Source organism: Papaver somniferum, chromosome 7, assembly GCF_003573695.1.
Source record: "Papaver somniferum cultivar HN1 chromosome 7, ASM357369v1, whole genome shotgun sequence".
In the NCBI taxonomy this organism is placed as follows: Eukaryota; Viridiplantae; Streptophyta; class Magnoliopsida; order Ranunculales; family Papaveraceae; genus Papaver; species Papaver somniferum.
In genome coordinates this window covers 112041354-112063680 of record NC_039364.1, presented here as the reverse complement: position 1 = coordinate 112063680, position 22327 = coordinate 112041354, and the positions used below count along the sequence as shown (strand labels likewise).

The window sequence follows — 22327 nt, the reverse complement described above, 5'->3', positions numbered from 1 at the left end:
TCTTTTAACAGGGAAGTAAGGTGGTGGGGAAGGAGTTGAAGTGTCATGCTTATACATTCGTTCAAAATGGCATATATCAACTCTTTTGTTATAGTGTTAGGATTTGAAGTCCACTCTCCGCTAGCCAACTTAATAGCAGGTATATTGTTTTTCCTTCTCCTTTGCATGACTGACAGGTGAAAATCTCGAGTGTTTTTGTCAGCAGTGGAATCCAGTGAGATTTATAGCGCTGCTCCCAGAACTTCTGCCTGTGACCTCTAGATTTTCGAGTTTAGTCTTGAGATGCTTTTCCACTTCACTCGTGTCTTGCAAGTGAGCCACCTTCTGAATCTCCACTAGCTTCCTTTGAATAACTTCCACTGCTCTGCCTACATGTTTGAACTCTTTTTTACCATATTTCATAAGATTACCTGCCATAACTTCCAGTCTGGTGTCTAAATTTCCATTTGTCTTACTTCAATACTCCTCAGCTATCTCCATGAATCTAGGATATTCTAGCTAAATTTGTTCAAACTGGTAGCTTCTCTGTCTTCTCCTACTCCTCATTTGGGTTAAGAAAATGATAGGTGTGTGGTCATTGCACCATCTAGGCAAATGAAGGACAACTGCAGTTGGGTTAGACACAAACCAATTTGGTGTACACATTACTCCAACCGATTTTTTTTTATTATTATTTATTTTATTTTTTTGCTAGGAAAAAAAGATTCATTATGGGTTAGTCCTACGGGTGTCCAAGATTCAACATTCAACATGGTGCCACGTAAGCTTGAATCACTACCAACCCCTATGGCAATTCATCACTCAACAATTCAAGATTCAATCTATTGGGCTCAAAATATTATATGCTAAATCTAATATGTAACAATATTATTCAATATAACGAATAATAATGGTAGCGACTAATGATTAAGTGCTTTTTGGTATTTTTATGGGGAATATTATGTTGAGCGATAAATCATATAGCGTTGAAGTAAAATTTGGGGGGCCAAATCATTAGTCGTTCCTGTGTTGATTCAAGATTGCGTCCAAGCAGTTGCTTGAAAGTTATTTGAATCATGGCTTTGGTCACGCTTTTGTAATGATTCGAGTGGTGAATCTTGAAGCTCTATAAGACTAAGCCTAATCAAAATAAATTTTACAAAATTCAAATGATAAAACGGGGAGTAGACCTACCATGTTACATTGTGACTTCTGAATTTAGCCGATTTTTCAGCCATACCATTAATACTTATACTAATATATTGGACTCTTTAAAAAAATAATCACTCTAACAATAATTGACAATTCCGTTGAACCAACTAGTTTAGTTAGAGAGACTTGAGCTTTTGATCCACTTAACAACTTCAAGGAATGCCAAGCTCTGAGCTCCTGTGCCTCCTTGACTACTCCTGATGTTGTAGCTCCCTGTAAAATCAGTAAAGACAATCACAATACAAATTTTACGAAATTTGTATTAAAAGATGTGTCTGTTAGCACTGCTAAAGGGGTCGGTTCTTCCCGGGTTATGGATCCAGAATAGGATCCGATAAAAAATGACGGTTGCGAATCCAAACGGTTTCGGGTTCGTGTCCTAATTTAGTGGACCGAGAGCCAAACTAGATAAAAATCCTATCTACCTCATGGCTAGGTACACCCTGGGCCTTTGAAAATTCTTTTGTTAAATATCTATTTTTTTATTTATTTATGTTGGCTTGAATTTAACAATTTTCTATATAAATTTATGTTTTATCGACATAAATGTTCTAATTAAATGTTAAATGAAAGGGAAAGAATGAAAGAATGAAAGAAAAAAATTAACAAAAAACAAGGATAAACTTTCGGACTATGGGTAAAATTACCAAACAAGTGACAAATATTCAGGTTCCCGATACCCGTTGAGACCCAAAAGTTTATCAGTTTCTAACGGGTCTACTCACCGGACACCAATATTGTTGATGGATGGATCCAATGTTAGTACCTGGAACCTAACTCGATTCACCCGGTTCCGGTTAGTGTCTGGGTAATTGGTATCCATTAATAGCCCTAAATGTGTCGCAGTAAACATGGGGGAGATCTTCCGATATTCTTCTTCATCTTTCTATTACATTAATGCCCAAGATTTATTACCTAACTAAATTATTAGATCTATGGAGATGGTGAAAGTCGAACTCATGAATATTCTCAACCATCTCAGAGGGAGGTTCCTAAATCCAACGGATTTGGGGATGTATTGGTGAAAATGCAAGATTTGATAAAATCAATTTTAAAAAGCAATTACGTGCTCAACATGGCATATATATATCATTCGTATTTGGTATATTTTATGCATAGAGTTGCATAGAAACTGACATGTCATACTGAAGTCGACCGAACCCAACAGAACTGCGGTTTATTTAAACGTAACCGGATGTTACTTCTAGGTGTACGATTCTAGAATTACATAACCGTTGATATTGGTCTGTCACTCTTTCTACAGTTTTGGTACGAAAACTACCTGAGCCAGATGGTTATAAACCGATTGATTATGGCCATTGATTATTTTTCATTTTTGTTGAACTTGTGAACTTTATGTATTGTTTCCCCGGATTGCTTAGGAGTTAAGATTATGTTTGAAACTATTTTTTTACGAGTGTATGCATTGTCGGGTAAAATTCTCATTGAAATTGCAGGAAAAAAATATGGAAGGATTATTTTTCTAATTAACAATATTACAAGCGTTCAGAACCGTACAAACCCGAAACCGAACTCTCTGATTCAGTTTGTTTTGAAACCGAACCGAGCTATAACCAATTTGGTTTTGGTTTTAAATTTAACAAATGGCTTATGCACGACGACCGACGATTTTAGATCCAAACCAAACTAACCGCCAGATGTGCAGCCCTAGTTATGTGTGTCCGTCATCTATCATGGATTTTTTTGACTTGGCATGTTTATTATAATTGATATAAATGGGTTTTAACTTATACTTTATTACTCTACTCGATAAAACCCGATATCTTGTGTAATTGAAATTCGAGACTAGGTAGGTCTTAAAAAATTTATGCACACTTTTCCAAAAATAAAAGAATATCTAAAATCCTTAACAACATTTACATAGGTATATTATACCTTTTTCATACTCATATTCTTTTGAATAATCGATTTTTGTTTCTAACAAATTTGATATAGTATCTCTTTGATGTGCTTTTTGATGCCAGGTTTTTTAGATACTCCAAAAATATTAGATTTTAGGGTTATTTATTAATATGTCATCATATGATAGAACAAGTTTTCTTTTATGTTGAGTCTTATGGAATCTTTTGAACATGGTCACTTTAGTGTGAGGAAGATGAAAAGTGAAGTTGATCGAGATATATGTCTAGAATATTCATTAGTGGATATTACCCATTGTGAGGTAAGGGGAAGCAGATTGCAAAATTGTGATAGTTGTGACATATAGGAATAAAGCAGCTGTCAAATGGACCATGTTATCAGTTATTTCAGATTGCTTAAATCTTTTACAAGATTTTCATGAGGGAATATGTTCCTATGTTATTAGGGAAGACAATAATAATGATGATCCATTATCTAAAGAGGCTTGTAATTTTACTTTAAAATGGTTTAGTTTTCTAAACTTTCCTTAATGGTTGAAATCCTCTACTGAGGAAGACGATGTAGCACAGTTTAAACTAAATAATATATCTCATTCCTATTTAAAAAACGAGAAGGGTATAGACTTTCTGTGTATGTTTGTTTGAGTGACCTATGCTAAATGGGTAGAATATGAGTTACTCAACCTCACATCCTTTTTGCAGCCTTTAATCTCGTGATTACATATGCTTTATGCTTGAATTATCTATGTATATAATTTTGATGGCATGTGTTTTTAGATCGACATATACTGCTTAAGAATTCTTATTTTCGGAATGAATGAAATTACATCGGTGAAAATAATCAAGATTTTAACATAGTCCTTTCTGAGGTATAAGATCAGTTACAAGATTTCTCTCGAATATGTAAAAAATATGTTCAAATTATATGGGTTTATTATTAGTTAAATAATGATGGATTACTTATGTTGAATCCTTGTTGTACACTACTAGGATAATCTTTCTTGTTTTTACAGGGATAATGGGCAAAGCCAATGTCCACGTCCTAGATAGGTAGACAAAATACATACATATGGTATTTGGTATCTACAAGTTATCTGGTATTTTATTCAGTATTTTGTGGTCATCTGGTATTTTATTCATTATTTTGTGGTAATTAAGAAGTTTACTTCGAGTATCGATCCTAAAAGCTTTGATTCAGTAGATTAGGTAATTCATAAAGTTGGTGAAATCTAAGTGTTATACAAAATTTTATTAATGCCACAACTTTCTTGTTAAGAAAAGATAGCAGGGCTTGTTGTTGTGGTGTAAGGATGTTTATCAAATAATTAAAACACTGGAATTAGTGAAGCTAATGACCTGTCCAACGTCAACTCCAGAAGAAGAAATCAAATAAAGAATATTTCATAGCCCAACATCTGTAGTATGACAAAAAAATTCAAATAATTGTCCACTATCAAGTGTGAAATTGTTGGAAAGACTTTGTCCATCTCGATGTTGTGACTAAAGTTGAGATGTTATACCTTGGTTAACATCGGAAATAATTCCTCCTTACATAAAAATAAATCTTGGGTTAATGTACTATTGAATTAGTTGATACCGCTGATCCGGAAAATCCGGCCTCTTCATGATATTAGTGAGAAAATGGTAATTAATCCGTCTGAACGCTTTCGACATATCCAACTTCATACTTAATATATCGTTTTTTCTTTTTCATATAATTAATGAGTTCATGTGAAAGTAATGGCAATATTATTACAGATATGTCGCATACAAGGGGTCCTAGTAGGTTAGAATGACTAAGTAATCATTTATTTATTGTTTAAATGCCATAATATTTTTATTTATTTATTTATTATATATATATATACACATCTAATTTACTTTACAATTACTAACTTACTTTTAGTTTACAGTTTTTTTTTTCAATACGAAACACCACCTAGAAAAAAAAACACCAAGAAATTAGCTAGGTCAAATGTAGAATTTCCTAGCCTATGTTTGTTATTCGTTTATGAAGAACATAATAATCGTATAGCTAGTTGTTTATGGTTTTCCTAGCCATAGATACAGTTACATATAAGATATTTCACCATATGATCTAGATGTAAGTGAGACTAACTAGTCACATGTTATTTTCCTAACCGTAGAAAATTGAGATCCTCCATAATTTTGCGCATCGTAGGTATTTTTTCTAGCCGTAGAAAATATTGTTTGATGTGTTGTCTACAGCTAGGATTTTTTTTCTAAAACTAACAGTATATTTTTAGAAGCTCTTAAAAATTTCACCATCCAAAATCGGCTAGGTTAAGAAAAATTCAACCGTAAACTAAAGCCACATTCGGCGAAGCGCTCCTTAAGTTTTACCTATAGTAGGATCGGAGTTCATGGATTTCTTAGACGATTTAAAAAAATAAACTAGCTAATTCATCCACCTAGACCACTTGTGTTCTAAAGTTTTAAATTCATTCAGATTCATATCGTTATTAAGGGGCACATATATTTTCTTTGATTCATAAGATGAAGATTCACTTAGTTCATTTTTTTCTCTTTTCTTCTACCTAATAATTGAAAACTTCAACTCTAACTATTAGTTTAATCGTACTAATCTAATCACCACCACCTAACTAAAAATCAAAATAATTAAAGTAAACTTTTGGGCTATTTAGTCATTATACAAAATATATGGATAAGGGGTTTGTGGTTTTACTTCAATATTATCATTTTTTTAAAATCTTGCAGTCCCTTCAAAATTCTTGCAGCCCTTAAAACAACTCTCTTTGTAAGACGAACAGTCATTGATCATCCTGAATGACAAATAAGACTCAATGGATTTTCTCTCATCATCAACTAATCCATCTACTATGCCAACAATATTGATTTTTCATCCATGTACGATATGTAGTCCATTGGATGAGCAGTTGGATGCATGTTGATCCTATAAAATTGCAAAGAAATATCATTTAGAAGTTTCAAGTTGGATTTTTTCAACAATGTTGGTCGATTATGGTAAGGATCTAATTCACATGGTTCAATCATTTTTCCATTCTGACCACTTAATTAAGCAACCAATCATACTTTTTAATCTTTCACACCCCAAAAATGAATGTCCTATACCGATAGGCTTTCATCCCATTAGCTTACGCAGCATATTGTACAAGATGATCTCTAAATTTCTTGTTAATCAACTTCAATCTTTACTCGGTTGAATTATATCTTTTTTCAAGTGGTTGTTTTCCATATTTTAATGAAACAAAATAATCCGAATGCAATACCTATAAAATCACAGCTCTCTTTATTAACTAAAATAATTCTAGTTTGCTTAATTGGATTTTTAGTTGGTTCACCGCATGAGCTTCTATTAATAATGCAGGTAACAATCATGAGTTTAATATTTATATATTAGTGGTTAGTATTTGGACGACCTGAAAAGATAGGTATACCATTGTTTTTTAGAATGTTAAGCTAAATAGAATGATTATTATTGAGATAATAATAGGCCTAAACAGGAAGTGTAGTGCTCCAACTACTAGGAATGATGTCACTAATCATCTGAGAGTGTAGATGCAGAATTGAGATCCTCCCGATAAAGACTTTCATAAGATTAATTTGGATACCTATTTTCTTAGAAGATCATCTCAACGAGGCATTGGAATAATTATTCGTAATTGTGCGGTTGCGTTGGAGCAAAAGGGAGTTATTATGATGGAGATGACTAGAGGTTGATCATGAAGTGGAGTCGTTGGAATGTTGAGCGTTAAAAGAAGTTGTGGAATAGGCATCTGACATGCAATTGGAGAAAATAGTTTTTAAGTCTGGCAGTGAGTCAGTATTGAAGCCTATACATAAGCAGGTATTTTATATATGTTCACTGGATGAGTCGGGATATCACTCAAGATACTAAGTTTCCTTTAAATGGAAAACTAAATTGGTTCTATAAGTCTGTAAATCGTTTAAAAAACGGAGTAACTGACTTGTATTGCTAAGAAAGCTGGGATCAGTTGTTTTGAGTATTTTGAGAGTTTTCCTCGATATATTAATGTTCTCAGGCTTAGTCTTATGGCTTCCAATCTAGCATCTAGATTTGAAATCTACGTCAGCTAGAATAACCCCTTAAGTCTTACGAAAATTATTTTCTAGTATACTAGTCGTAGAACCAAGCAACGAGGCTACGCTGAATCATTCAGCGCAAACATGAAGCACTACAATCTAGAAGGTCGAATCAATTATGAAGCAGAAGTTAAGAAACCTTGGAGACGTGAATCGGTTTTCCATCTCCTGAAGATCTATCAACCAGACTACAATCTAGAGGTGAATAATAATGATGGACCTACTCAAAACACTCAACCTACTCAAGACAGTCAACCTAGTCAAAACACTGAAGCCGGTACTTCCACTATAGTAAGTGTGGATCAAGATTTGGAGGATATGGCAATGTTTGGGAGCTCACCATCTACCTCTGGTTCAGAAACATATCGCGTAGAAGACGTTATTTCAATCAAACAGATGATGTTAGAGGTGCATGGAGAGAATCTTCCAAATGAAGGGCTCGTGAGGCTAAAGCATCGCAGAGAGCAGATGAAAAAATGGATAAGCTTATAGAACTTCTTGAGAAAGCGCAAGCACAAAGGGTTTCCAAGTATGAAAGAGAGGAGGAGTACCTTCTGAAGAACATGGAAAACATTACAATCTTGGCCCAAACCCAATAAATAGAGGTTGGATTGAAGATCCTACGCCAAAATATGAATGAAGTAGAGGACTGGGAGAAAACCCTCTGTAAAAAATGGAAGAACGAGATTATGGTCCGTAATGGCTTTGATCATATCCCCTAAATTAAAGTGATTTATGAGTAATAATTTAAGTTATTTAGAAGTTCATTTTTAAATTTTAATTAGAAGTTAATTTAGAAGTAGAATTTTAATCTCATTGTACTTTTTAAATTTTTAGATGTAGAATTTTAATTTCAATGTACTTTTTAATTTCTTCATAAAACATTGTAGTCTTGTTTTGCAATACAATGAAAAAATTCCTTAATTTGGTAAATTTTCAAATTTTGAATTAAACAACCGTTGGAACAAATTGTCAAATATTTCAACATTCAAAATTTGAAGACATATTTGTTATTGGTGTGACGGGAGTGTGAGAAAACATGGTTAAATAAACAATTAATTGTTGATGGTGTAAACCAGGTGTAGGAAAAAAAAGGTCAAACTCTGGTGGCGAGTTTCCATTCAGCGCAGAGGTGTCGCGCATTTTCATTCGGCGCGGACTGGCTACAACTTTCCATTCAATGCAGATACCGTGGAATATTCCACTCGACGCTGAACCAAACAGCGAAAAGTTGAGTTTTTCTGCGCTTAACCATTCATCGAAACTATCTCGCTACTAATTGGCATTCGAGATATATCTGGGAAGAGAAGTAAAAGAGAAAAATAGACCTTTGACAGAAATAGACAATGCTTTTTTTCTAATCTAGAAGCCAATCTAGCCCATAAGACTAGCCTTAGTTTTCTCAGTAAATCTCTTTTTAAATAAAGAAAGAAAGAAGAAGGCCCAGATTCAATTGGACACACACAATAAGCCCGGATCTATATGGACTGAGCTTTGCTTCATTAAAGTCCTCTAAAAGAATCCTCTAAAAACCCAAATAGACAATTTTGCTCCTGGTGGCCTTTTAGGGTTTCCAATATGAAGAGGCGGAGTCTTTAGGATTCCACATATATAATGGGAGGGAGGCAGCTACGGTTTCCAATATGAAATCGGGTAGCAGCAACTCTTAGAATTTACAGATGGTTTTAGGGTTTTTCATTAAACCAATTTACTTTCTTTTTGTTTTTCTTTGATGGTTTTATGTCTATGTCTATGGTCTTGCTTGATTTATTTATGATGTTTCTTTGATTTATTTGGATATCGAAGGAAGAGGCTGATGATGATTGAAAGTGATAATGCCTACATTGCTTGATCTACATGATATAAAAAGTCCATATAACAATACTGAAGCCTCTTCTTCTTTCATTCCTTTTCTGTATCTTAATTTTGATTGGTTTTGTATGGTCGTACTTTGTTGCTTCTTAGAATCTTAATGGGTGAACTCTCTTAAATATTTAGAGAAGTTCATGTATTTAGAAGCATAAATCAAATTGTGAACCAGTATTAAACAGCATGATGCACTCTTCCATTGCACCATTGTTACCTGTCTTCTGGTATATTTTTATTTTGCATATGCTAATTTATTGCATTATTGGGCGTTTCTACTTATTTTGAAACACTTTGTTGTCCTGTCGACCGGTGTGACAGGTAGTCAAGTATTGCCATCAACAGAAATGAGCATTGAGCTACTGATGCCCAATGGACATTAGCATAATTCCCCTCCATACAAAGCCTAAATGACATTAGTAAAATTATGTTCGTTCTTCCTAGGAATAGGATTTAGAATTGGGAGCCCGTAATTGTTGTAAGAGCCTGTCCCCTAAGAATTAGATGAGCATTGAGAGTACCAAATGGTAATACCTTGTCTGCGAGATGTATTATTTCAGCTTCTCACTGTTAAAACATAGCCAATTCTGAATATTGAAGGTTGCAAGTTTAGGAAAAATCTATGCCAACATAAATTCTTCAGATTTAAGAAGAGAGCTTTTTAATATCTTGACGAACACTGAAAACCTCGCATGTAGAGATGCCCCAAATTGATACATTGGCATCTTCAGTATCCGATGTTTCGAACCAGGTCGAGCTTATATTAATATGTAAATGGAATGGATTACACTCTTCTTTCCCAGCCCTCTCCATGTTAATATGTAAATGGCATGGATTACAATTCAACTGGAAAAAGTAAAACTGTCTTCTTTCGCCCTCTCCACGAGCCCTGGCTCTATAAAACAGACAACACAATCGTGATTGCACCAAGAAATCAAAAGACAGTATATATGGTTACACAAAAGTTAAAATTTGATCTTAACCCATCATTGCCAATCACATCTTATTATCATCTTACACTAGGTACCATCCTACACATTGAATTCTAGTGCAGAGCTATCTGAGGCAGTTAAAAACGGATATCAATTGATGAGATGGGACTTTGAATCTATAGAACTACTGAAACGAAACCAAAATGATAGCCATACTAGTAGATGCGCTACACATAACATAGCACCAGCAATAGTTCAGCTTGCTCAGAACAAACAAATGGCACACCTCTTTTCTGTGTTTTATCAAACTCATATATCATATAATTTGAGATTTGAGCATTTGTTCTGATTTTTATCAACCAATACACCATGCTAGACAGAGAGTCTTTATGTCTTCACCAGTATGGACTGGATATCGTCCGAGTTCACTAGCAACAAGTGTTCCAACAATGACACAACTCCCAGCAATCTATCGTTATCCGTTATCCAACGGAGTTTGTCTCTTGAGCATAAACAACAAACAATGGGGTTCCTCAAACAACACAATAGCATGAAAACTGACTGACATCATCTCATTCAAGATTATCAGACAAGATATATACTGAGATGCATGCCAGTTCCTACGATTATGCTTTACTCTGATGCTGCTATGCCCAGAGCTCTAACACATTGGTCCTGGTATACTCCTGAGCAACTAATGAGCAAACTTTAATGGGGCTAGATCCTCCTGTATGGACAGCACGGGCATAACTGGATGATAACCATTGCCTTCTTGAAGACATTCATGGGTGATGGAATTAAGGATAAGAGTTTTTTCCTGGGAGATAATAGTAATACTGTCAGTGACGCGACTAGTTGAGCTACTAGTAACATCATCTTAGAAATTCGGATGTTGTAAATTTATGAATAGGTCCGCTTACAACTACTTAGCTAATACCTAGCAAAAGACGCGCTAGCAACAAGGATGAAGTCGCTATATGGATGAAAAATCCTCCTAATTGTCCGACTCAGTCCCTCTTATTGTACAAAACTAATTTTACTCGGTAATGAAACAGTTTCTTGATCTCCAAAAAAATGGAACAGTCAAATTTAAACATAAAAGATGTCTTTTGACTAAGTAGTAGTGTTTAACCATGAGATTAGCTTTAAGTACCTGTTGGGTTTTAGGATCAATACCCAAAACTCTAGTGAGGCCACTTTCAATCGAACTTTGCTTCTCTGGTCATACATGTAGGTAACGTAATCAGGTGGCCACTCAGAGCAGTCTTTCCAAATCCCTTTTTCTGGCCATGCCCCTGGAAACATTAAGAAGCCCAAATTTATGAACACTCGTAAAACCCCAAATTACCAAATAATCAAGTACCCCTCAAAATGTGGGCACATATAACAAGCCATTCAAAGTCACAATTTAAGATAACTTGAAACTTGTAATCCCCCTAAACATCAAACAGATACCAAATTCAAGGCACTAGGAACTCTACTTTTATGAAAATAAGGTCGAAATCACCTTTCTTCTGTAACTGACTCCCATGCTAGGAAGCAAGGATGCTCTGGAATAGTCGTGTGTCTGACACATGGACGTGCAAAGACACACCATGGACAAATCGGTGACATCACTTACTCATGCCATCCACAATTTTAGTGTTAATCTGTACTAATAATGCCCAAATACTGAACATACAAGTTTTTTCACTAGACTATGTGGTTATTCCTTCACAAAATTTCTGTTCGCCAGCAATTTGTTAGAATTATAAGAAATAGTATCTACTCTAGTGGAAAATATCACTAAATCAGTGACGTGCTCGCACCCTACACTTTTTTTTTTGAAATTGTGCCGTCTCTGTATCTGCATCATACCGTGTCCGCATCTCGTGTTGATGCTTCCCAGATCCCATGTCAGCAGAGTTTTACTAATATAGTTTCTCCTAACATGCTTCAGCTAATTTATCAGGTAATCTACCAGCAGAGCTGACTCCAATTTCTATAAGGTCTTCAGCCAAACCTTTAAAACTATCCAAAGTCAACTGACAGCTCCAGTCCAAAGCTCCGTAGCTGCACAACTCATTTATAATTCTTTTGTTATCTTCTAAATAGCAACAACATCTATTTTCAAGTCTTCAACCCACCTACCAGCTTCAAGATCTAGAACATCTTTCCATATTCCTTCAATTAAATGAATGTGACATTTAAGATGATCCATATCCAAAGAAAACCTGATTCGAGATTAAACACAAGAGGCATCACACAACCTGTAATATCCATAGATATCCATGCATTCATGAGTAGGATGAAAACTGCAAAAAGGATGATCAGTATAACATTATCTATTATGTCTTGATTTCTTCCATTTTTCTGAGTGTTTTATTGAACAGGATCCTTTTGAATTGTGTTAATGAGTTTTATAGAATCTGGTTTCAGGTTATCAACCCTCCTACACCTGTACTACCATGATCATCACATACTAATCCTAATAGGTCAAAATCAGTATTCAGCACATTATGAGTCCAGTTACTAATACTATCATTCGTCTAATAGTGTAAACTTGAGATAAAAGCTATTCCTCTCCACACAGCTTTAGCAAAAGCCCAATTCACAATCAAATGCAAAGAGAACAATAATACATACCCAGACCCCTGAAGTAGCAGCTAGATTAACCATTTACAGTTACAGATCTCAACATACATGACATTTTCAATGCCCATAAATCCTGCATGTACCCCAAGGCCCAAACAAAAGGAGGATGAATAAATTTTGAGGTTATAGATCAATATAACATATTAACATGATAATTTGAATTCCCCTATGCCCGCAATGTACTGCTTGCTGAGGAGTTTGCACCAAGTAGTACACTATCGGCACTGCTTGTTAGCATTTCTCAAAACTAAAGTCTTACCTACCACAAACACAAAAAGCTCAAATAACATGAAAGTAAACTCAAACTCAGAAAGAGGTTTAATAAAAAAAACTTTACTTCTTTTCAGAAGAACTGAGAGCAGCAAAGGCAACATCAGCAGGAATTACAGAAGGATCAGCAGTAAGAAGATTAACTCTAGTAAACTCTAGAGTTACATCTTGATCACTTCTGAATAGAGAGATGAGATTCAGTAGAACAATGCTCACCTTGGCCATCACCATCACAATCACGAGAGGATTTCATACCCTTATCTCGCTCAACAGTGACTGGATTAAGACCCACTCGATAAGCAAGGAGCAATAGTTAACGTCAATTTCAACAAGACCAATTGCTGTCCTTGGTACTTCTGCAATCTCAACGCGACAAATTGTAACCAAAAAATATATCCTCATTGGACATATTGTTATTTTGATGCTCAAATTTCATATATTCCTCTTTCAAGATATCAACACAAAAATCATATTACAAAACGAAGGGTCTAAACTGTATCCTTCTGATTATCATTTTTTAGTCGTAACTCTAAGAACCTAATTCAGCCTTCTTCGTTTACGAACAGTATTAACTTCTCCATCCACATCTAAAGAACCAGATACAGCGTTTCTTCGTCGGCGCCTAAGGGTTCGAGATGAACCCACGCTGCTTGGCTCTGCAGGAGCATCAATTTGACCTCTATTATCGCCTTGTATTACAGCAACGGTGCTGGAGGCAGAAGCTTGATCTGTAGCCGCTGTGGTTTCTGAAGTTCCTCGAACCTCTCGAGGATTCACAGAAGCACCAGAATTACTCTCACTATTGTTTCCCATCCTTACCACCACATTAGACAGCTCAGAAGCAATTTCTGCAAATCTATCAGAATGGAAACTGTATAACGCATACCTTGGCAATAACCCTGTTACACGGCGTGCAAGAGCTGATGGAGTACTGCGTGACCCACCTCCATGAAGCACACCAGATGGTTGATGACTGCTTTCTGTGGGATTTAAAGCCGCCTCATTTGCGCTTCCAGAAGACCCACTTCCACCAGCATTCATTGCATGCTCCGAACTATCTTCCCTACGTCTACGAGCTGCCAAAAGTCTTGTAAGAACTCTACTGTTAGCTCCATTAAAAATCCCATGGACACTAGGCTCATCTGGCCCTTCTTCTCCATTTTGTGTATCTTCGCCCACAACAAACCTAAATGGACCAACTGGTCTCCGAATTCTCTGCCTAAATCCTTCCAACCGACGCCCACATGGTCTTGGGGGAATTTTTAAACCCGAGTTTTCCTCTCCACCCTCTTTCTTCTCATCCATTTCAGAACTACCTCGTCCATATATAGGTGTGATATTTGATTCCATTACCTCACCTTTACACACAGGACATTCTTTATGATCACTGTGAAGATGAAGCCATTGATATAAACAAGGCCAGCAGAACAAATGCCCACATGAAGTGACAACAGGTTCTTTCGCCACATCCAAACATACATTACAATCAAAGTTAGCAGCTCCATTATTCTGATCCTCAGTCCCCTTCTCTTCTAAACCCTCCCCACCCACATTCTCCTCACTCTTTTTCTGACCTTCACCACTTGTTTCATTCAACGGATCTGACACTACTCTATCACGCAAACCACCATCATCTGTAACTGGCAAAAAACCCTCTAGACCATCAGATTCCACCAAATCATCTGGAACAGTTGCCCTTAACCTCCTAACAAACAAACGCCGGTTTGAATCAATCAATCTTCGAATCCTAACTTCTGGACTCTGAAGCAGCCTCGGTCTATCCAGACCATCATGATCCAACGAACTCCTCCTTGGCGTATTGTCAGGTCTGTATGGAGCAAAACCTGTAACTGCTTGCAATGATGAATCATTTCTGCGACGAGCCCTAGCTGTGGGTGAACCAGGTACATAAGGAACATGAGGAACACTTGGTCGTTGAGCAAGTGATTCACTATCTTGGACAGCAGGCGTTGTAGATAAGGAAACTGGAGCATAAGAAGACAGTGAGTATGGTACATACTCAGCCGCATCATTACTATTACTACCTTCATTAAGAACACCTTCAGTACTATCTTGAACAGCAGGTGAAGCAAATGAAGGTAAAAAAGATGGAAGAAATGGATCGTCAAAGAATTCATCATTTAGGGTTTCTGGGGCTTCTTGTTCTTGTACGGTAGGTGGATATGATTCTGAATGAGAAGTACTAGACATTTCTGAAGCTGATACAGGTAATGAATTTAAAGCAAGATCTGAACCAAGATCAGGTTCTGTCATGCGAAGTGGTAGACCTAAATATAGATTCAAATCCATTCTTCTATTAGTGTTTCTATTACTATTCCCTTCTTCATCACCCATTTTTCTTAAAAATCAAACTATTGCATCAAAAAAATATATATAAATTGACAAAACCCTCAACTCGTAAGGTCCTAATACTTCAACTGAAAACCTCAATTTCAAGTTTCAGATCCTGAATTGAAAAACCCTAATTCATTTCGGGGTTTTTTCGGAGATTAATAATGAAGAAAGGTCTTACCTTTATGTAAAAATCATGACTTGGATCTAATTGAAGAAGAGAACCCTAGAAATATATTGGGTTTGAGTAATTTGAGGGTTTTGATAATCAAAATTTGATCTCTTGGTCCTCAGAAAAGAAAATTGCTGTGAATAATAGAGATGAAATCGAATACGTTTATATCGTAACGCTACACTGCGTACGTTATAAAATTCGGCGTACTATAGTTTCTTATTAATTTTAATATTATCTGATTTTGATGACTTGTGACAACGTGGCTGAAGTAAAAATGACATTAAAACCCTCGCATTGTTAACGCGTACGGCGTACCGTATAAATAGATTATTCTCAACTCATGCATCCGAGGAAAATTTCAGCAAGGTTTTTTTTTTTTTTTGAGACCCGCAAATTGGTGTTAGCGATTTTCGAACTCGGATTAATGATATCATCATCAATGATTTTATCATGTGGAAATTGAATTATTGTCCCTATTTTTAGTGGGCATTCACAAATATCTCTAACAGACTTTATAAATGTCCCTGATGGCATAATTAAAATTTTCTTTAAAAATATAATTGTCATATTTTCTTATATAGCCTTTCGTCTTACTTCGTTCTTCTCAATTGTAATAGCAGAAGAAAGAAAAAGAACTCATCTCCCTCACCATCATCTTCTCAATCGCCCCCATCACCACCAAGCTTTCTATCGCCGCCACCACAACTAGCACCACCACCACTATTACGTCCACCGCTAGTATCAAAAAATCTACCACGATTTGTGTTCGATTTTAACTGATTTCAAGCCAGATCCAAAGATCGATTTGATTTTCAGTTTTCGATTTGGTGGTTTCGAGTTCAGATTCAGATTTCGAGTGGACTTTGAGTTAAAGATTCATATTCGGTGATTTTGAGCTCGAGATTTGTTGATTTCGAACCAATTACTAGCAAGGTTTAAATCAGATCTGACGAGATGGAAATTTGATTCAGGATTTGGGATCTGCTCAATTGGTTCAAATGGTTCGAATTGGTGTTAAAGCTTCAGAGCAGACAGTGGTGGTTGCTGTTATGGATTATAGATGGTGGTTTGATGGTTTTGTTGGTGGATCTGAAACTGCAGTTGGTGGAAGAATGGGTCTGTTGTGCAGATTCACAATTAGATGAATGTTAGGGCAGTGACAAATGTTGCTTTGAATGGTGTTGTAAATCTGTGTGTTGCAGTGTTGTTTGGTGCGGCTGAAATATAGCAAGCAGAAGATGATGTTGGTGGCTACTGCAATGAAGAAAATGAAGTTGTTGTTGTTTATGAAGCTACATGTGATGATCAATTGTTGTTGTTTATGTGTTTTTATGGGATCAATTGTTGTTTTTGACCCAATCTACGGGATCAACTACGGTTGTTGACCCAATTTTTTATGGGATCAACTACTGTTGTTGATCCATCTATTGGATCAACTCCTGTTGTTGACCCAATTTTTTATGGGATCAACTACTGTTGTTGATCCTTTCAACTCCTATTGTTGACGATATTTCCTTGGATAAGTATAATCATGCTTGTAGTTTAAATCATGCTTGTAGTTTAAATCATGTAAATTTCATCCAATGTTGAACTTGTGGTGCAATGGTAGCATGACTGACTCCATGTCAGATGATGCGTGTTCGACTCATGCCAAGTTCACTCCATTTACATGGGTCAACTTTCATTGTTGATCCAATTTAGGGGATCAACAACCACTGTTTGTCCCCTAAATTGGATCAACTTCTACTGTTGATCCATTTTGTTTTGGATCAACTACCGTTGTTGATCCCCTAAATTGGATCAACTCCTACTGTTGGTTCTATTTTTATTTGGATCAACTATTGTTGTTGATACAAAAATATCTGAACCAGTGGTGGTGGCGGTGACGGTGGTGGTGGCGGCGACGAACTAGTGGTGGTGGCTGCGACGGACTAGTGGTGGTGAAGGACTGTTGGTGGTGTAATGGTGATGGTGAAGGAGTGGTGGTGGAATATTAGTGGTCGTGACGGTTGGTAGGTGGTGGTTGTTGAACGGTGGTGGTGGAATGGTAGTTGAATGTTGGTGGTGGTGGTGCTAGTGGTGGTGGTGAAGTGGGAGAGGAAGAAATTTGTTCCATTTTTGAAATAAAGAAAAATATTATATGGGTGAGGGTATTAAGGTAATCTAATTTTAAATGGATAAGGTCATTAAAAAGTAGGGACACATTTATTGTTGTATAAGGATATATTTATTGGGTGTCAAAAGTAGGGACATATAAATAATGTACCCTTTTATCATTGTACTATTGTAGTAGCAAATAACTGACAAGTGTACGTGGCATAATTTCGGATAACGACTCACCAGAGACGATACAAAGCAAAGCACTGAATCATCGTCTATAACACCAACACAAGAAACGAGATATCTACCAAGTGTACGTGGGTCGGGAACGTGTAAAGTAGAGAATCAGATATGATGGAAAGATGTGTATCGGGAATCAAGGCATTAAATGCACTGACAAGGAATGCGTGAGGATCATAAGAGTCTAATCATAGTAGGGCTAGGAGCAGAGGATAACAGGTTCAGGTCGGGTAGAATGGCGATATCGGATCGAGGAATATTGGACCATTAATATTGGGAAGGAACGTGATCGGAAAGGAGAGACATATCGGGAGGCATACTCATCGGAATGATACGAGATCAAGTAGTAAGTATCGGGAGGAGGCATTAACAATCACCCGACAGGACCATCAAGACGGATAGAATGTGACCCACACTGTAACTTCATTCTATGAACATTTTAGCCTATAAATATAGACCCTTGCATTGAGAGAAAAACAAGTGATTTGTAAGTGACTAAGGAGAGAGACTAAGTATTGTTGAGAGCCATCTTCATTGTAACTTAAAAGAAGTAATAATATCATCCTTTCACCCCCGTGGACGTAGGTAATCATGTCGAACCACGTATATCTTGTGTTCTTATGAGTCTCTTGCTTGCTTATCTTGCTATCTCTTCATCGTGAATGTTAGATGTAGGATGTACAACTTCTTACAGCTACATTTTGGCGCCGACTAAAGGGAACGAATAACATCTTTAGATACCTTGAAAACGATTAAAAGAATAAAATCTAAACTCCTAATCATCTATGATGATAGTTGAAGCTAAAAGAGGAACTCTTGTAGCTAGTTTTAAAGATTATATTTGTAAATACCTATGAGTTGGCTGAACCCATAGGTCTGTTTTGTTACTTTTGAAAACCCGTTGTTCCTAGTTTTTTAAAAGCTTGAGTTGTATTGATTTTGGGTTTTGAGTTCGTGTTAGAACCATAAAAAAGTGTTGATTTTTTAAGTTTCTTTTGCTATGTGAGTTGTTAGAAAGATCCGAAAGCTCCCAAAATAATATATATGATGTTTGGTTGAATCTACAAGAAACTTCATCTCACTGGCTAATGAAGAACGAAAAAGATTTATATTTCGTGTTAAGATCTTTAAATCTGAGAAAGCGATGTTGTAGGATCGTACCACCACCGGTAAATCGGCTCAAAATTAATGAGTTAGGTTGCTGAGATCAGTAATTACGGGGTTTCCTTAAGTGTCTTGTCAAAAGGTTTCTTCTCCCTTTAAATTTTTGAAAGTTGAGAGTCGAATGGAAAACCAAAAAAGTTCCAAGGTAAGATTATCCTTGATGAACTTTAAGGAAACCACAGAGTGGGGAGAATCATGTTTAGTTCATGCCTTAATAAACCGCAACTTAGGAGTGGTTATTTCGTTGAGTATTCATGAAGGAAGTCACTACGTCAAAACTCGGTCAAAGTTACTTTTCCGACCACATGTACGGCTGAACAACGTCACCTAGTAGAGGGAATGTTAGGACAAATAATGATTAACGCATATAAAAAGTACAGATAGCGACCGATCAATAACCCTTGTCATAAAGTGTCCTGGTAGTTAAACAAACTAGTTTGCTGGGTTCAGCATGATGAAAGTAGGGGAATCGTACTTATCTCTAAGTATTATCAAGCTGACAGAACCTTTTTGTCGTACTTTCATTCTAAGGACGCATCGAGCCAAGTCAGAGGAGACCTGAGAACATGATAGATGGGCAGACCGCGTTGGACATTGAAGATGGTGAGGAAATACTGCTAGCACAGGAAGAATGCTGACGAGCCAGGTTGCACGCGCTGAAGACCAAGAAGCTATATACCGCGAAGAGGAACGATCCCGACAGATTCGATTGGGAAAGAGGAACGAAGCCCGAGCACCACCAGTACAGCTGCCAGCGGCACCACCGGTTGCACCAGGGAAGCATCAGCATGATCCTTCTAGTCATAAGAGCACAGACCCGACCTTGTTGGCAATTTTGGCAAACCAAAGGAGACAGGAGGAATTTATGAGAGAGTTACAAAGAAGGAATATAATACTTGATCAAGAGAACCATCGATTCATAAATCAAGGGCCGAGATCGCGAGGATCGTCCAGCCGAGGAGCTTCAAGCGATCGGACCCGATCCGGGTATATTTATGAACCTCCCCGACACCGAGGACCTGTGCCCGAGCCCACAAACCCGGGAATGGGGTACGAACCTCCCGAAGATTTATCAACCGAAAAAGAAATACCCCAACAGAACGGAGGACCCGGTAACTCCACTAAAGCTAAGCTAAGACAACTAGAGGAAATGGTTAAGAAGCTGGTCGGAGATGGTGAGGACGAAAAGTTAGCGAAAGTAATCAACGAGGCCGAAAAGACCCCCTCTACTCGAGAACTGGAGCAAGTGTCATTTCTACCAAAATGCACCCTACCGACCTTTCCATCTCGGTTCGATGGCACCAGAGATGCTGTGGAGCATGTTAAGATGTATATGATGTCACTACTACAATGGAAGAGCAACGACGTTGTTATGTGCAAGTTTTTCCCGGCCAGCCTGGAAGTCGACGCTAAGAATTGGTTCTACACTTTACTCGAAGGATCAATTGGAAACTATGGGGGCCTAGTAGAAATTTTTCTCAAGACCTATATGAACAAAAACATCACTAGGCCAAGGGTAAACAAACTGTTCACTCTAGAAAGAAGGTTCAGCGAACCTCTAAGGTCTCTAACTGACAGATGGAGAAAATTGTGTGCCGATATCGGGAAGGTACCAGTGGACCAGCAAATATTCGATCCTATCTGGATAACAATGTTTACCGAAAAAACACAAACACTGAAGGAGATGAGAAAGATGCAAGAACATTACATCGTCTTAGAAGAGATAAAAGATGGAGCACAGGATAGAGGCGTGCAAGAATCAAGCACGACAACAGGGATAGTTCCACAGGAAGTCTCAAAACGACCCGAGAAGAGATCGGGACCCCAGCACAAAGTGTCAGAAAAAAAGTAGTGGGTTGAAAAAGGGAAGAAACCTCAAAAGGAACCGAAGACATACACACTTCTCAATGCACCCATAGAAGAAATATTTAAGGAAGTGGAAAAAAGAAGTGACATCTGACACCCAAAGACCCGAGGAATACAGTTTGACGAAACAAATAATCATCCCGAGTTCTTCCATTATCACCAATTCAGGGACATTCGACCAATGATTGTAAGGAGGTAAAAGATATAGTTCAACACCTAATTCGATATGGTTACTTAAGGCAGTTTTTCAAGCAGTCAGTGCATTCACCCGATGCCCCAGTACATCAAGTCAGAATTGATCGGAGCACTCAGTTCTTATGCAACACCATCTCACATTCATCACCACAAAGCCTGGATCTCGGAGCATGGACTATGACACGGATTCACAAAAGGGACCGATCGGGAAATAAAATCTTTAGCGTGGCAAGAACCTTGCCCATGGAGGCATGAATGATGCAGCCGATCAATTTCTTGGCAAAAGATATTCCGATGAATGGTAAATCACATGGGGATCCCCTAGTCATCACCTTAATGATAGAAGAATGGGGAGTGACGAGAATCCTTTTCAATAGTGGGAGCTCTATGAAAGTTCTTTTCTACGACACTTTCAAGAGAATGGAACTATCCGATGATATACTAATCCCGTCAACTTACAGCATTTACGGCTTTAACGGGACTGTGGCCGTACTGAAAGGAGAAGTTACGTTGAGAGTGTCAGATGGAGCTGATTACTTGGATACCCTAACTACCTTCTGTATAGTATATGTCATGTCACCATATGAGGCGATCATCGGAAGACCGTGGATCGCTGGTATCAAAGGAGTTGCGTTGGCATACCATCAGAGGTTAAGGTTTCCGACCTACAAGGGTGTGGTCGAAGTCTTATGTAATCCCCAAGTCGCCAGACAATGTATCCAGGTGGACATTCAGCAAAACGAAGATAGGAGATCAAGATTACGTCGGGAAAAGAACAAGGCCAAGGAGATTAAATCCAGCCAAAAGTTAGAGAAGATAATCTCACAAGAAGTTATGTCATATGAAGCAGGAGAAGATAAGATAGCAACACCAATCGGGGATCCAAAATCAAACTTCACAACTCTAGAACCCACTCAGGAGGTCAATTTGGGAACTGAAGAAGAGCATATGGACGTATTCGCATGGAAGATGCATGATATGGAAGGCATTGACCCCGATGTATGTTGTCACCACCTAAAGATCGACCCGAAGTTTAAACCAGTCCGACAGAAAATGCGCATAATCGCACCCGAACTACAAGCGGCAGTAGAAGTGGAGCCGAAGAAGTTACAATCATCTGGAATCATACGAAAGGCGCAATATCCGTTATGGATTTCGAACATGGTACTAGTACCTAAGAAGAACGAGGGAGTCCGAATCTGCATCGACTTCAGTCATCTGAACAAGGCTTGTCCGAAGGATCGCTTTCCTAACCCGAACATCGGTCAACTTGTGGAATCAATTGTAGGACATAAGGCGATATCGCTAATGGATGGATACTCGGGATATAACCAAATCCCCTTGGCTCCCGAGGA

General features: G+C 37.4%; 2 protein-coding genes and 2 non-coding genes across 5 annotated transcripts; 2 read left to right on the top strand and 2 right to left on the bottom strand.

The window, feature by feature from the left end:
- The first annotated feature begins 8986 nt into the window (after positions 1-8986).
- LOC113300823 lies at positions 8987-9073 on the top strand. Its single transcript, XR_003335935.1, has one exon. It is a non-coding gene; the product is annotated as a small nucleolar RNA SNORD34 (small nucleolar RNA).
- Positions 9074-9131: 58 nt separating this feature from the next.
- On the top strand, positions 9132-9279 carry LOC113300916. Its single transcript, XR_003336014.1, has one exon. It is a non-coding gene; the product is annotated as a small nucleolar RNA snoR137 (small nucleolar RNA).
- A 379-nt stretch (positions 9280-9658) lies between these two features.
- LOC113298148 lies at positions 9659-13204 on the bottom strand. Of its 2 annotated transcripts, none has more exons than XR_003334022.1 (3): positions 11484-12126; positions 11130-11271; positions 9659-10793 (listed from the first exon to the last, which is right to left on the bottom strand). XR_003334022.1 is itself a non-coding variant. In XM_026546836.1 (3 exons), the coding sequence occupies exons 1-3, from the start codon at positions 13131-13133 to the stop codon at positions 9690-9692; spliced, it is 429 nt and encodes a 142-aa protein (XP_026402621.1). In that variant the 5' UTR covers positions 13134-13204; the 3' UTR covers positions 9659-9689. The 2 variants fall into 2 exon arrangements, 1 of the variants encoding a protein (XP_026402621.1); XM_026546836.1 differs by lacking the exon at positions 11484-12126 and adding an exon at positions 13097-13204 and having other exon boundaries at positions 9659-9939.
- A 213-nt stretch (positions 13205-13417) lies between these two features.
- LOC113295082 lies at positions 13418-15235 on the bottom strand. Its single transcript, XM_026543438.1, has one exon. It carries the CDS (start codon positions 15233-15235, stop codon positions 13418-13420), a length of 1818 nt encoding a protein of 605 aa, XP_026399223.1.
- Between the last annotated feature and the right edge of the window lie 7092 nt (positions 15236-22327).

Coding starts and splice junctions, on each gene's coding strand:
- LOC113298148 (XM_026546836.1), bottom strand. CDS start 13,133: ATGAAATCCTCTCGTGATTGTGATGGTGATGGCCAAG. Junction 11,272..13,096: donor TTGTGATGGTGATGGCCAAG/GTGAGCATTGTT, acceptor TAATGTTTCCAG/GGGCATGGCCAGAAAAAGGG. Junction 9,940..11,129: donor TTGATCCTAAAACCCAACAG/GTACTTAAAGCT, acceptor TCTGTTTTATAG/AGCCAGGGCTCGTGGAGAGG.
- LOC113295082 (XM_026543438.1), bottom strand. CDS start 15,235: ATGGGTGATGAAGAAGGGAATAGTAATAGAAACACTAATAGAAGAATG.